This window comes from Gnatocerus cornutus, chromosome 8, assembly GCF_029298725.1.
Source record: "Gnatocerus cornutus isolate USDA-ARS CGAHR chromosome 8, icGnaCorn1.1, whole genome shotgun sequence".
NCBI lineage: Eukaryota > Metazoa > Arthropoda > Insecta > Coleoptera > Tenebrionidae > Gnatocerus > Gnatocerus cornutus.
In genome coordinates, this window is record NC_142240.1 from 14,417,804 (window position 1) to 14,433,199 (window position 15,396).

The window sequence follows — 15,396 nt, forward strand, 5'->3', positions numbered from 1 at the left end:
CATTTATTTAATTAGTTTCATTAGTAACACATGTGGATACTAAAAATAAAAAAAAACAAATTTAATGTAAACTAAGATTTGAAGCGCCATCTGTTAGTAGCACTTATACTCGTGCAAATTCACACTTTACAGAAACATGCAGAAGAAGTTTTCTAGTTAGTGGATTAAAAGATACACATTACAATCAATAAAATAATTAAAACAAAAACAACTAAAAAAGACGGTTATTTCTGCGACGTAATTATTTTTCAATGTTCGTTTTTTTTTGTTTTACTAATCTAATCTTATTTATCTTTAAATTTTTAGTTATAACTTCTATTAAACTGGTTGCATAAGTACGATAACTTTTTCGATTAAAACTGTTCGCAATGTTTTTACGAACTTACATTAAATTTTGATAAGGTCGCAACTTTTAAATGTTGAATACATTAGTATAATATCCCGCGTTCGAGAAGCCGAGTTTCACAACCAGTAAGCATTTTAAAATTAAGGGAAACTTCAAAAAGCCATGAACGTGGAAAAACTACAAAGGAAAATTTTGATCCCTGGAAAGTTTTCGCACTATTTATCTAGAAACTATTTTAGAGAAACATGGCCAAAAAAGTCAGTTTTGTACCAACTGTTACATTAATCTTACAAGTGACTTTATTACTTTCGAAGTCTTTCAGGATTTGGTTATTATCGTTTGTATTATAAGCATGGCACGAAACTCATTTATCTTTCATATCATAAAAAATCAAAACACGAAGGTAGGCAACATCCATCACTGCTCCAGAGTTGATGCTGTTCCAATGTGCGCACAGAATCACACGCATCAACCCGGTAGAGATGAGTGCGTTATGGTCGAACAAATCTTTGTTTTCCTTCGTATTTTGGTGAAAAACACTGTTTTAAATCAAAACAAGAATTCTACGAAATTGTCTTGATATAATATCTTGTTATAATGAATCCTCCATATGCCACACAAACCGTCACAAAAATTTATTGCTCGTTCTCATTAAGAGGCTATTGTACTTTTAATTTACGATTTTTACGTAAGATTCCTTATTTGTTTAAATAATGGGGTTTCTAACCTCAGTCACGTTTAAATTTATCTCATTTTCCTTTCATGCATTTTCTTAGGTTATTTTTTTTACGTATAATTTGGTCTTTAGCGACGTCGTTAGTGAAGCGATGCTAATACTTTCGATAATCATCTTTCATTTTGCATATTATTTAACTTTCTCAAAGACAACAATCACCGTTATTTGAAATGAGTTGAAGAAAAACAATGAAAGCATGAAGTTTGCGGGAATCTACGATTTTTATTGCGTTCTTCTCAAACGAGCAATTTTAATTAATTGGACGAAATTATCACATCATTATCATTATTTCGATATTTTACGCTTGTTTTAATCCGGTTCATGTAATTATCTATATTTACCTATTTGTAAGACAATTGTGAGTAAAATTATCTACAAATTGAAAATTAATTAGTAATTGCGGAATTATCGCACTTAATTAAGTGAACACTTAGTTATCTCTATGATGTCATTAACTTTGTTATTCTTTATGATGTTGAAGAGCCACAACTCCTCTCAATTTGCTTAAACATCAAGAAAAAGAAACCATTTTTGAAAAACCGAATATTAAGTAACGAGGTCTTAAACGAGTTTTTTATTTCAGTGTGGATCGATTGCGTCTCGGGTTTTAAAAATCCTCATATTTAATTTAATTTTGTAGTTTCTTTTACAATTATAAATCTAGTTATCCTGGCCTTTTCGAAGCCGTGGACCGCGTCGACGTCCCCAAAGGTCAAAAGCTCCCCAAAGACAGTCTCTCCCGCGCCCATCTCTGCGCTCAGCACGGTGTATCGTTCGCTAGAATGTCGCTTTCTCGCTTTCCGCAGTGTTGTGCAGGCTGTGACGCGGAGTGGTAGATCGCCATGCGGGATTTGGCCACAAAAATGGCCGAATTAAAATTTGAAGCACCACTAGCCCAATTTGAAGAAACAGATGAATGGGGTTCGACCGAGTTTCAAAATGCCACCATAAAAAACGAGAATGAACTCAACAATATCAATCTTAACAAAAAAATCAAAGATATCAACGACGTTTTGAACGATTTCAACGAGGACATCCTCAACAATTCAAACACGGAGTTGGCGCCAAAAAACGTGATTTTGAAAACGGGTGAAACGGCCTCGGTTGCTGACAATTTCACTGAGACGTTTTCGGGGTCGCTGGAGGATCTTGTTAATACCTTCGATGACAAGATCACCAAGTGCTTCGGCAACTATGAAGAGTCGGTGGAGAAGCTTGCCCCGGTGCAAGTCAGGACGCAGGAGGAGATCATGAACGAATGCCAGTAAGTCCAAAGGATCTTTGTTTACACCTTTTTTTATGGATAATTAGGAGCTGGATCTCCTCAATTTTAATTGGAGGTGTAAGCTATTTAAAGACGCCTTGAGAAGAGTTCGGAATCCAAGATTCCGAAAAGCAGCACATAAAGAAAACGTCTTATCTCCACAGGATTTTCCGTCCTGTCATTGATATTTATACGTAGCTGCAACTAGTTTGATAACTGATCCCTTTTCTATTATTGTCTATGTGCTCCAAAAATCAAAATAACCGTGATGCTCCATTTTTCAATCGAAAGTGTCACTCTTAAGGCGACCAAAATAAAAGCCTCGTGGGAGTTATATGCAGTGACTCATTACAATACCCACAAAACGATAAACAAATTTTTCTTTGATACAAAACGAGGAAGGGGCGTAGGTGCCCAAAAGTTTCAACTTCTTCAAGGCTAAACAAAGATAACATTTTATGATCCTGCAATTGCAAATTCGATTGTTCTTGCTAGTAAAATTGACAACAATTTCTGTGTGACTACGCTTGCGTAAACGAGGTTAGTTGAGGGGTGAAAATCAATACAAGCAGGGTGCTGCTCCCCTCTTGCTTCCCGCACACTTGTTACGTCAAAATTACTAAAATCAAAATATACCATGAGGGAGACATGGAGGCGCCAGCCGTCGCGACGTCCATGGAAAATGCACCGGTCAATACCTTGGGCAGATGTAAACAAGGAGATTACGTCACGATCTAGATTATCCAGAGCCGTGAATCACAAGAAGAGTAGCTGTCATTTCCGTTAATTGAGCAAGTTTCCGCTTTATGAAAATTGCTATTCTTGTAGTGGGACGCGAACTTACTTAGCATATTAGCATTGTTTTTGCAGTTCATAAAGTTTTATTGTCGTACGGACCCTGTTGGTCAAGGTGGCTAAATTTCACTCCCCCGACGCGAACCGCCTCTTCGCATCTTCGAATTGACCCCACGTGGTCTCAACAAATAAACAAGCAGACAATCTGTTATCAACATGTAAACGAGTGGGCTAACTTTGAAGAGTTCATGCCGAAGCATAAACGATTTGATACTGTTATCTGCCACATGCAAAAGGCTATTTACATGACAAAGGTCACAACTGTGAGTTTAATCCAGACACAAAGTACCGCAGGAAATTCTCAATATAAACGCAATGACGTCAAGCGCGACAGGCACCGGCAAACTTCATTTAGGGTAGATCCTAGCCCCAAGTATGTATGTCAACGACGCTTCGGGTTAATTACGTGGAAAACATCGTCGAAAGGGTAAAGGGACGGACCTCCCGGATGTCGCGTAAAGAACAAAGTTCGATGAAATGTCGCGACTAAAAAGGTCTAGTCAATCTCGACGTGTTTACAAAGAGTCGCACTTTCTAGAACGAGTGGAAGTCCGTTGCCAATGTTAATTAACACATTTGAATCCCTCAAGGGAAATTTCACTGAGTGTTATTGAATTCTTATTTCAAAATTTGTAAACAATTGGCGGCGTCGGATATAAACAGGTTGTAAAGCGGTGCGTTATGAAGATGAGTAAATGTTTTACTTCCGTGTGTAAACATCGCAGATTAGTAAATTTCCTCTTATCTGTCGCGCCCACCTTTTTACAAAAAGATAAAGAAACTGGTCGTTACCAATTCGTGATATCTGGTGATTGTTTGGAAATTGGAGTTTCAAAATTGGGGCAATCTCAGGGTTGAATCGATACGTTTCTTTTCCGGGTTCCGGGATCACAGGATCCTAACTCCATTTTTTCAGTTGACTGGAACCAATTATTTAATTTTTAATAAAATTAAATGTGAAAAAAATAACAAAAATAAATGCGTCCCAGATTGTGATATGGCGAGTTTATTTGCTTAAAATGCAAACCAATTATTTTCGCTTCATTATTTACAATCTCGACATAAATCAAATAACCCTCAGACGTCCTCTTTCTTTCAAGTCAACACTAAGCATGCAACTCCAAAGAAATCGAACACGGCGCCTGGGATTCATTATTACGATCAACTATAAACGTGATTTATTACAACACAGATCAAAACGCAGTTTTATTTTCCTCCTATTGAAAGCTTATATACTACCAAATAAAAAACTAATATAAAATTCATCAATCGTTTAATAACAGCTGTTCAATGACTCCTCTTTTCGGAGAAGGTGATTCAGAAAAAACTGCTCTACAAGACAGGAAACATTAAATGTCGCCTACAGTAATCCGACTAAAATTACACGTGCTCGTTGAAAGATGAAAGCACCCGAAAGCTAGTAAAGATAATTTCTCCATTAACGTGTTGGCTTTTCAAGAAGTAGAAGCTTGACAAAATAGTAATGACGCGGTTTTGGTGAAAAAATGAGTGACGTTTAAGAGGAAGGCAACAATATCAATGTTGCGGTTGTGGTTGATGGATTTATGTAATTCATTAGACGTAGGAAGCTGACATTGAAAAAATACGAATTATTCAGCTAATGAATGCAAAGAACTAGATCAAATTTTTTAGTTAGTGGAACATCATAATTTTCCAGTGTTTTGACGTGCGGGCAAAAATTGTTTATTATTGAACATATGTTACACAAGAAAAACATTAACATTGCAAGCTGCTCGAAATCTTACGACCTAATGTAGACAAATTTAATGGCTTTTCTCTTTTATATTATTCGGCGTGTGTAATTTCGTGAGACTACTGCAATACTGTTATCATTGTTATCGTAGACAAGTGTGTACAGGGAATATTCTGCTTCTCCTGCGAACATTTCACCGCCGCGGAAATTATTCGCTCTCTAAGCACTTTTTCCATCTTACACAACAAAAACAATAACAAACTGCTGAGTTTCTGAGTACGATAACCTTAATGAAATTGACCAAACTTTGTAGGTCACAACAATTTAAAAAAGTGGTCTTTTTAATCTTGATATCAAAAGTAGTTATCTTCTTGTGTTTACTTCGCCACTCGTCATAAATCCGTTATTAAACGAATTCTCCAACTCTTCTTCAAGACCCATAACGTTATTCCATTAGTTCCATTACACTCTCTGCATGTGGTATTCTCATCCAACTCGCGCGTTATAAGCTGTTCTATCATTTTACTTTATTGGAGCTCGTAAAATTTTGAATGTTGTTTACACGACGTGTCCATCTTTGTAAATGAACTTCAGAAAATTTGTAGCGGATCATCGACCAAGGGTCATAAATTTTAAAATAAGACCGAGGATTTATGTGTGCAATTATGATCCCGTTACGATAAAAACGCGAATGTGAAAGGGGCCTGAATATTTTCTTCAACTAAAACCCAATTCAATTTTAATAGATATAAAACGAGACAAGTCCCGGAGTCTCTATCATTTCTGAAACGTCAACACAATTCTCTTTGGTAACCTTAAATATTTATTACTACAAACTACCCGAAAACATTGTCGATCCGAAATTTCTCCACATCCAAATCAACCGGAAGATCAAATCGGTAAGGAGTCAACACCTCCAAACTCCTCAAACCGTCTTCAGGCATTGCACTAGCCACGTAGCTCCACGGAAAATAAAAAGTCTCGATGACACTTCCACACCGGAAAATTAGATTCAACCAATTCACTAATCTCTTCGCGTTTAGCCCCGCACAAATGAACGCCTTAAAATGCGAATCACGACTCCTTTTATACCGCGAATGTGTGGAGATGATTTCTTCAATGATATACAGGAGATTCTTCTTATTGTTTTTAGGCGAAACACCTGCGATTTCAATGTTAAAACTTCGCGACAACTTTTGAATTGTCGACGAGTTAAACTCGTCACCTCTCCGAAAGTTATAATAATACAGTATTATGTCCCAGCTGTGGGTTGAAGTTTTAGAAAAGTGCTCCACGAAAGAGGATTTAGTCCCATGCTGCATCAAATCTTGAATACTTGTAGCTAAACTTCTTCTGACGACAGTGGTGATGTTGTTTGGATCTTCATTAGAGCGTAACATCCTCTTCAAGTCTATGATAGCAAGTTCGAGTTTGGCCCTCAAGTCACCCCAGTGGTGGTTATTTTGATGGGAGCTATTGAAATGAAACACCGCAAACTGTAAAAGCGAGAAACCCCGTTCAATAATTTCGAAAAGACAAGTCTTGCAGGATTTTTTCTCTTGTTTGCACGAGCATTTGGTTTGAAGACTCTTCAAGTATAGAATAAACTGCTCTAAATCCGCAATTTGGGTCTTTAACTGCCGCTCCAAACTCTCTTTCATACGCAAATTATTTAATAACTCGATCCGCTTCCTATCCTGTTTCGCCTGTATATCATCTTTTAATTGCTTCAAATGGGATTTTAGTTGCCCTAACAAGAACCTTTGTTTGCCGCGCCTGTTTTTCACCCTTTCAACTAAACTTCCATTGAAATAATCCTGGAGAAAGTTCACATCTGTGAAGGCGAGCTGTTCCAAAGACTTGACGAGATCTTCTTGTTCTTCGAAAGGCGCATTGACGAGCTGACACAACCGGAATTGAACCTGTGCGAAATGAGTGGTGAGAGCAAAGAGTGAGGTTTGAAGGACATCTTTCTCTTCTTCCAATCCAACACAGTTGGGGCAGTTTTTCTTGTACACGCAAACTTCAGTGCTTGTGTCGGCCGAAGCACCCAGAGGTTCTAATCGGAAATGCATCGGAAATTTTGAGTGAAGGCATCGCACGGTTTCGACATTACGTCAAAGTGACAGTGATCGCAGCTTCTTAAAACCAAGCGTATGGAGTTGGCCTGAGGGCGATAATTAAATTCGTTGCTGCAACTGCCGGCTCTTAAAACACGAATAAGCTAGTTCAAATAAGTCACGCGATGTTGGCTGCACGAAGAGCAGAAATAATAACTCGTGTTAATCGATAGGACAGTGGACAACAACAGAAGAGCGATAACCTCAAGTGCATAAATTTCTAGCTTATGAGTAATCGGATATAAGCTTCTTTTGGGTTTTAATAAAGGAGCTAAACGTGTTATCCTGGATTTTCGAGCGAAAGGAGCTATCCAATTATTTTAAACTCGGGAAAGGGAAAAGGGCATTGATGACAATAATCCGAGGGCTATTTTTGCTGGCAATTGATGCATACCACACTGTTATCCTTACCACAATATCTCAGTGTTTATGTGGCTTTGTTCCAGTTATAGTACTATTGCACGCTCATGTAAATCGATAACGAGCAGCTAAAGCCACGCCACTGTCCGTGATTTGTTAATAAATAAATAATGACCAATTTAGGACGAGGATTATCACCGTTGTCTCACATACAATACGATTAGTAAGTGAACGATAATTGCGCAAATTAATGGGACTAAATATTTTCTTTTGGAATGTCAAGCTGGTTTACAGTGCCAAAATACCAACATCTTTATTACGTAATTGTACCGTTTACATAACGTTAATAACAGTTGGAAGATTCTTTGATTAACGCCCTGAATACGTTAACATATTTAAGAAACTTTGTGTGACTGTAATCTTCAGATCGCAGCCATTAGAGTGGAGAAAAAAAGGTAATGGATGTGAGCACGAACTGAGACGATAAGAAAAAAATAAATACCGACGCCACCATTACGAATTTCTTGTTTTTCTCGAAGTATTGATCTTCATCGATTAATTATGTTCAGACAATACGGATAATTACTTAAATTTTTATATGTTTTCGATTTTATGAGCAGTATGACTGACCTTTAACAGGACTTGTTGACCACGTTTTAATGTCTGGACACGAGTTATTTGCAGTCTTCTATAAATGTGTAATTAATTAAACGAGTCTGCGTTAATTAACATTGCTAAGAAATCGGTAATTAAATTTACCGGTCAGATACTAAATTTTTTCGGGTCCATTGAGAACCAAATGCGTAGAATTTTAAAGAAGAGGCAGACGGTGCCGGATTTTCAAATATTTAAATTGTGGGATGAATTTGCTGTTCCAAAACTGATTTTACCAATAATGTACAAAATTGTACGTGCTGCTGCAAATTAAAGTTTTCCAGGTGCTTATTCCTCTTAGATTATTATTTATTATTATTATATTATGTTTTTATGTTTCTACATATATTTTGCCAGATTGAGAAAATTATAACTTTAAATGTGCATCAGAAATTTTCACAAACCTTAAGAAACTGAAACAATAGATTATGAAAAATACAATTCATTCTCAAACACCAAATTTCGTCAAAAAATGCTGACGCGCGTTTCGATAGCAATGCTACCATCATAAATTAAAATTCCAGTTTAATTATCGCTCTGATGATGGTAGCATTGCTATCTAAACGCGCGTCAGCATTTTTTGACGAAATTTGGTGTTTGAGAATAAATTGTATTTTTGATAATTTTGTCACCACTAAGATTTGATCCAATAAATTTCGTTGAAGAAATAGAGAATAAAAAAACATAAAGATCTGAAATTCCTATTGTCGCTGCGTTTGTCAAAATTTGTAAAAAATTGTCTCATATGGGCTCAAGAAGTGCCCCCTCTGGAAACGCAGCTGTTCCAGCAACAAAAAGTTCCATTATCTTTGTTTTTATACTAATCCATCTGGGCCCTTGGGGACACGAATCCCCTAATATAAAATTCAGTGCAAATGTAGCTATTTTTTCTCCGCCAGAATAAGATTTGCGTCGAATGAACCTGGACTCTGAATTTTAATATTCCACACCTCTGAAATCGATTTTTTACATAATCCTCGTTACCAAACAATTTTCGTCAGATTTTGCCCAATAAATCGCTGCAAGTGTGACAATAATTAGCAGCAATCATTCCCACATCTTTTAATGGTCTCGAGAATGTTGAAAAATATTTGACCTTCTTTCAATATGTTAAATTGTGATAAACAAACGGTCAATATTGTGCGACAGCTGTACAAAAGTACAAGAGACCGGTTGTGCGTTCATAATCCATACAAGGATATCTCAACTGTATCGTTACATAATAATTAAAGCACCTTACTGTGGAGAAAACGAAAGTTTGTGTAATTTTCGCACATTACACGATATGTAGGTTTGTGGTTCTGATCGTGCCAACTATAACAAAAAAAATTTGCAGTAAACCTACAAAATCTATTAATAATTAGCAAACTTGACTATAAATTACGGTCTGCTAAACTAAGAGACGTGGAGTTGATTCAATCTGCACTGATTTATTGTGGTAGATTAAGAAATAACAATGTGGGAACGTGCAGTCATTGAATATAACAAACTGAGTAATGCACCTGTTACGAATCGCTTTGTGGTTTTAAGTTTTAATTCCACCACCCTCTCCGAATTTTGCACCTGTCATCTTTGCCAGTAGACCATATCGACCAAAGGAAGTCGCTATTGTTCCCAACTTCCCACCGAATTTGAATAGGTGCCAGGTATGACCACTTCATTGATTCAAACAAACCCTCGATCTTACCTTGAATCTACCAAGAGATGTTAGGTCAAGCAGTCTGCATTGTTGAAATCGTGAAACCTGTTCTGGACCAGCTTTATGTGTTATACCGTAATTGAACCTCGCGTGCATAAAGATTTTCCAGGAGGGATATAAATAGGGGATATTTGTATTGAAGGTCGTAAAACCGTGAGGATATTGGCTTTGCCGAATTTCCCGATCGAATATTGAGCTGTAACCGAGCGAACATGGCTGTAAAATTGAAACGAAGAAGACTCCATGAAAATTATCTTTTCAAAAACATGCCAATTCTACCTGGTTGGTTAGGTAACAAGTGATGCTTGAAGAGTGAGGTAAAATCGCCTGCAATGCAGAGGAATTTTTGCGCGCAAACTTGTATATCTTCGAAGTTTTACATTTGTAAACAGAAAAGCGCACCGCTAAAATAATTCCGCGGATAAATTTAATGTAAACTTCATTCAGTTACTTTTACTGCCTACACCTACTGGCTAATTTCCGGTTTGCGCCCACAGTTTCTGCACACGCTCGATCTTCCTCAAGTGCCTTCATACATAATTCAGGACCATTTTAGTTATTTGCTTCTAAGTACGGATGAGGGTGTAATAACAATAAGCGTATCTAGAGCTACGTTATCAGTTTCATTGTTTTTGACGGAAAACGACGGCAGAAATAGAGCCGAAGAACTTTTAATGAATTGCCAAACTCGATAAAGAGCGTATTGATTTTCCCTCGAGTGGTTCAATAACGTATCAAACAAAAAATTGCGAATAAAATGGATAGTTTCGTGATTTGGTGTTTTCGTGTTTCTTGCTTGTTTTTCGCGTGTCCACGGGCAATTAGAAAACGGACTATTGGTATGAATTTTTCAGACCTTTGAACGGTTTTACGTCTGGGTGCATCATTTTCTGCGTCGAATTTTGGATATCTGAAAGCGGATTCTAAAAGCAACAAAAGCACGAGAAAAGCCAAAGCTATAATTGGCCATAACTCTATTATTTGTTTTCGTACGTGGATTTTGAGTAGGGATTTGGAATCTGCGTGAAGTTCTGTGTAAAATAAGTCCATTTAACTTAAGTTTTTTCCAAAAATAAGTGAGGCATCGATCGAATTGTAGTTTTAGTCCGGATTCAAAATTTTGGTCCTCTGGCGACAACCGAAAATTTTTATCGGTTATAACTCAGTTGTTTGTAGACGTAGGTCAAAAATTAGCACAGTTTTCGATTCAACTTAAAATTCCGCGAAGAATGAACCCCAATTACTGAAGGTTGCTTCAAAAATAAAATTGATATTGACCGAAATAGGTTTTCAGAAAGTCTTTTTGGAGTGATTTTTAAGAAACTTTTTCAGGCCGAAAACGACGTTTTATTTTGAGTTGAGTTGAGTTTATTTTGAGGTCCCTCATCTAGCCAAGTTTTAGATAAATAAGTGATATATCAACCGAAGCAGATTTACATAGTTTTAAACGGGAATGATTGCAATTTCATAGACTAGAATTATTGAGCTATAAACAGAATATTTGCAGGTCAAGCAATAACTATTTTCATGGCTTCAAATCCCCAAGAAATTAAAAATATTTGCATGTTTTGGCTCGCATTTAAAAAACAATGCGAGACTTGTATTGTTGAATCAGAAATACCAAACAAATTGTGTTTTAACCGAAGTAATTTATTACTGTAACCAACCAAGTTGTTTAAACATTTTTTTTTATTGAAAAAACGGGAATCAAAACCTGCAAACGCGTGCTTTTACTGCATAAAATAACGCACTATTTTTACTCTGAAACCTTCAGCAGAAATATTCCTTGGAATTCTATTTCCAATTTCTGTCAATCAAGTGTTATTAAACCGAATAACACACATATTTCCTCCCAGTAAAAACCAGAGAACTGTGCACCGTCATTGCATGATTCTAATTCAGCAAATTAATTAATGAACAACAAACATTTGAACAACGCCAATATTTCAATCTTTCCAGGGAATGACGCTAATGTAAATTTTTTCGTCATTAAGAATAAATTTATCCCACACAGCTCACAAACAAAAATACTGTTATACATCCAAAATCCCTGAATATCCCACACGATTGGTTGACTCATCTGAAAAATATCAGCACAATAAAACGTTACCGATTATTATTACACTTCACAGCAACGACCTGAAAGTCATTTTTGGTGTCGCATGTAGGAGTAGCAATTTACAAGCTGATAAGGAATAAAACATCTGTGGACGAAATTAATTCGTTTCATTCCTGCATTTGTTGTTAAAATAGAACCGTCTAAACCCTGAAAAATTCATCTTCATTTCAAAGACCTTCGCCGGGGTCTACTGTTGGTGTTTTAGCGGCATTTTTTACAAGGGACATAAACTTTTTTATGCCCTGGGATATTAAAGAAATAATTAAATTTTAACATGGAAACAACTACTGTGAATTCTGTAAAATATGATAGCTTTTAGCTTCTTCTTACGGGTGTTGACAGAAGTAATTCATAGTCTATACCGCAAACATAGCATCCTCAAGTAGAAGCTGCACAGACTACTAAAATAAACAAACTTGCTAATAGACGTCGAAAATTTCGTTGCAGATGATGCAATTTCCACCACTAGTTTAAACTGATCCCCGAATTTTAATAAATGGACTCAAACTTCAGCAAAATATCTTATTTTCCTGTTCGGTCCTCATCCATATCCAGAAAACCCTAGACTACGTGTCTGGAATCGACATCTGCGGTTTTTCTTTTTTACTTTTCGACGTGGGCGCAATGGCTCTTAGTGCCCGAAGCAAGGCCGTATGTAAATCATTGCGTCACCACTGAAATTTTTATCCTCTGTCAATACGTCTTGTATCAGGTCAAGATTAACATGTTCTTGTTACAGAATGTGGTGGACCATAACGGGAAACTTCGGGAACATTCTGCCAATCGACTGGTCGAAATCGTACGCAAGGAAACTTCACATGCCAGCGCTAAATCTAAATGAAAAGGTAAGTTTTAATGGGAAAGTTGGGTAGTTCACTGGTTTACTTAAGAGGATTATGAGTAACATGATCTGCATGTTAAAACGACAACATTTGGATAACTCTCTCAACTAGCCGAGGAAGCTTTATAAGGTCACATTGTCTAACTGCGTTTTTGCTTTTCTGCGTCATGGGCTAATTTAGGTTTGTGTAAATTGGTTCTTTGGATATGACTCAGTGCACTTAATTGTCAATCGAGATTAATGACAGAAGTAATTTCGTGTGGTCTTCCACACTACGGTGTTTACTAGTCCGTCAAAAATCCATACTTTCTTCATCGAGCTAATGACAGTAACAGCGGGGGCGATTTATTGATTCTTACATCTGCAAACTCATGAAATTGTTACTTTGCCATCGGCAATAAAAGACACTTATGGTAGTTTGCGGAGGTACACGTAATTCTCAGCACGTACAGCGTTTTGTTGATGATAAAGAAGTTTCGTGTCGTCGGGAAACTTTCTCTTTTGACCAAGAAAAATCATTTTTAGCAGTTTTTAATTAACATTTTGCCAACATTATTGTAGTGTAACTGAAATTGTCTAATAAAGACAATTCTGAACTCTTCTTGGGAATGTGAACCAACCAACAGCTCAGTTTAAATCGTGAGGATAATTGATGGTTATAAACTGTTTATATTACAATGATTTCGTGTATTCAAGGCTGAAAAATCTCCACTAACTGTCGATTTATGAATAAAAAGAATGAAGATTTACATAACGTATAATTTTTTCTTGTAGGAGGTGACGACCCCTGACGATGACCTCGAGCTGAGCTCTGAAGATGAAGCCGTCGCCAGCGACTTGGACATGCACGCCCTTATCTTAGGTGGTCTCCACCAAGACGCAGAACCCCTCAAAACCGCCGACGAAGTGATCCAAGAAATCGACGATATGATGCAGGAAGAAACTTGTTCGTTAGATGGCTCCCCTGGCTCTCGAGACTCTGTAATAGAAACGAACGAAACTCTGGAAAAAGCGAAGGAAGTTTTAAGTTCACCTCTTTATGAAGACAGTATGCTTAATCTCCAACTAATTTATCTGAGTCATTTAAGATTATTTTACAGAATTACGGGATCTTAGTTTGTCGCAGTTAAATGAATTATTTCTGGAATTAGAAGTTTTAATACGGGAGTTTTCCGAGACTCTGATTTCGGAGTTGGCTTTGAGGGACGAACTCGAGTATGAGAAGGAGTTGAAGAATACTTTTATTTCATTACTTCTTGCTGTGCAAAATAAACGTAGACAATACCATGTGGAGAAGAAGCGTAGTTTAAAAAATGCGTCCAAAACACCTAGTGGGCTCGACCCTAAAGTAAGAATTAAGTGGAGTAAACATAATATTTTACTTCTGTTTTTAGTATTTAACAACTGTTATTCCGTACCACTTAGATAGTGGACCACCGGATAATCAAACTTTACAAGTACTGATTAAAAGTAAGTCTCGAAGTATTGAGTTTACAACCGCACTAACTTTTGTACTTTACAGTTTTAAAAGCTATAAATGAAGACAGCCCTACAGTCCCTACTTTATTAACGGATTATATCCTGAAAGGTAATGAAGGATAAAATGTTGTCAAGTGTTAAAACATCAGTTGTTTCAGTTATATGTCCGACGTAAAGTAGCCCCGAAGAAGCACAGAGACAAAACTAAATCTAGCTTAAATACTTTTAGTATAGGCTAAGATAGCACAGTTTTAAGTTGCAATATTGATTTATTTAATGGTTGTTAATATTGTTCCTCTGTATATTTTTTTATGATTAATTTTTTAAGTGACGTGTATATATTTTGCTTGAACATTCTAGTCTAATCATTATGTAATTGTAAAGTGACAAGTTTAATGTGAAAATATTAATCAAGTATTATGCACATCTTCGCTATCAATTTCGTGCAATATGCACTCGGTTTTGTTCAAACTGATATTTTTTGTACAAAGTGATATTAGCTTCTATGAAGGATATTTATTGCTGTTTTCAATTATCTTGCCAAATTTGCGTTTGTGAAAATGTTTTCGCTGAGAAAAATAATATAAGATTAGATGAATTCAACAGTTAATGTCTTAAGTGTTACCTGTTTCAAAAAGCCAGCCGTTGATGATAATTGTAGATCTCAAATAAATCTTTCTCTCAATCCAAAGAACACTGTTTATTTAGCCAATTACTGCTATAATCTACACCTTGTATGTGGAAAGTTTAAACATATTTTTGTAGGACTACATAGATCTAGGTGTAAGAAGGAAAGCTTCACTAGTTTCCATTCTTTTATCAATTGGCAGATCATCTCGGACGAATACATTGTAATTATATTTGTGGCTGTTTATTCTTATTTATACTAAATTGTGAACTAAATTATTTTGTACATGTTGACACATGTCCTATTACTGAAATAAACTATTGGAAAATGGTGTTCTAATTTTTCTGAAAAATGAGCAATAAACGTCCAGGAATTCGGTAAACTCGCTCTTTTTTTATTTCTCTCGAGAAAAAGGTTTTTACAAGGCGTAACAAGATAAAAAACTCTAATCGTAAGGTGTAAAAATGACGTAATTTTCTGGTGATGCCTTTGGATTATAGGGAATTACATGACTCATAATGTAAGTTAAAAAAAATGTAATTTCTGTATATTCATCAATTTTAATCTACATTTCTTTGTGT

The 15,396-nt window shown here is 36.3% G+C and overlaps 2 protein-coding genes across 2 annotated transcripts; one reads left to right on the forward strand and one right to left on the reverse strand.

The window, feature by feature from the left end:
* The first annotated feature begins 1,865 nt into the window (after positions 1 to 1,865).
* Unc-76 (fasciculation and elongation protein Unc-76) lies at positions 1,866 to 15,146 on the forward strand. Its single transcript, XM_088043240.1, has 7 exons — positions 1,866 to 2,346; positions 12,607 to 12,712; positions 13,483 to 13,756; positions 13,809 to 14,056; positions 14,103 to 14,178; positions 14,231 to 14,296; positions 14,346 to 15,146. Exons 1-7 carry the CDS (start codon positions 1,925 to 1,927, stop codon positions 14,360 to 14,362), a joined length of 1,209 nt encoding a protein of 402 aa, XP_087899366.1. The 5' UTR covers positions 1,866 to 1,924; the 3' UTR covers positions 14,363 to 15,146.
* Positions 5,433 to 7,009, reverse strand: LOC148170157 (RUN domain-containing protein 1-like). Its single transcript, XM_088043495.1, has 4 exons — positions 6,141 to 7,009; positions 5,756 to 6,077; positions 5,671 to 5,698; positions 5,433 to 5,636 (listed from the first exon to the last, which is right to left on the reverse strand). The coding sequence occupies exons 1-4, from the start codon at positions 6,988 to 6,990 to the stop codon at positions 5,433 to 5,435; spliced, it is 1,404 nt and encodes a 467-aa protein (XP_087899621.1). The 5' UTR covers positions 6,991 to 7,009.
* Positions 15,147 to 15,396: the final 250 nt, after the last annotated feature.

Coding starts and splice junctions, on each gene's coding strand:
- Unc-76 (XM_088043240.1), top strand. CDS start 1,925: ATGCGGGATTTGGCCACAAAAATGGCCGAATTAAAATTTGAAGCACCA. Junction 12,713..13,482: donor CGCTAAATCTAAATGAAAAG/GTAAGTTTTAAT, acceptor TTTTTCTTGTAG/GAGGTGACGACCCCTGACGA. Junction 14,057..14,102: donor CTAGTGGGCTCGACCCTAAA/GTAAGAATTAAG, acceptor TTCTGTTTTTAG/TATTTAACAACTGTTATTCC.
- LOC148170157 (XM_088043495.1), bottom strand. CDS start 6,990: ATGCATTTCCGATTAGAACCTCTGGGTGCTTCGGCCGACACAAGCACT. Junction 5,699..5,755: donor CGGATCGACAATGTTTTCGG/GTAGTTTGTAGT, acceptor TTGACGTTTCAG/AAATGATAGAGACTCCGGGA. Junction 5,637..5,670: donor GAGACTCCGGGACTTGTCTC/GTTTTATATCTA, acceptor ATTGGGTTTTAG/TTGAAGAAAATATTCAGGCC.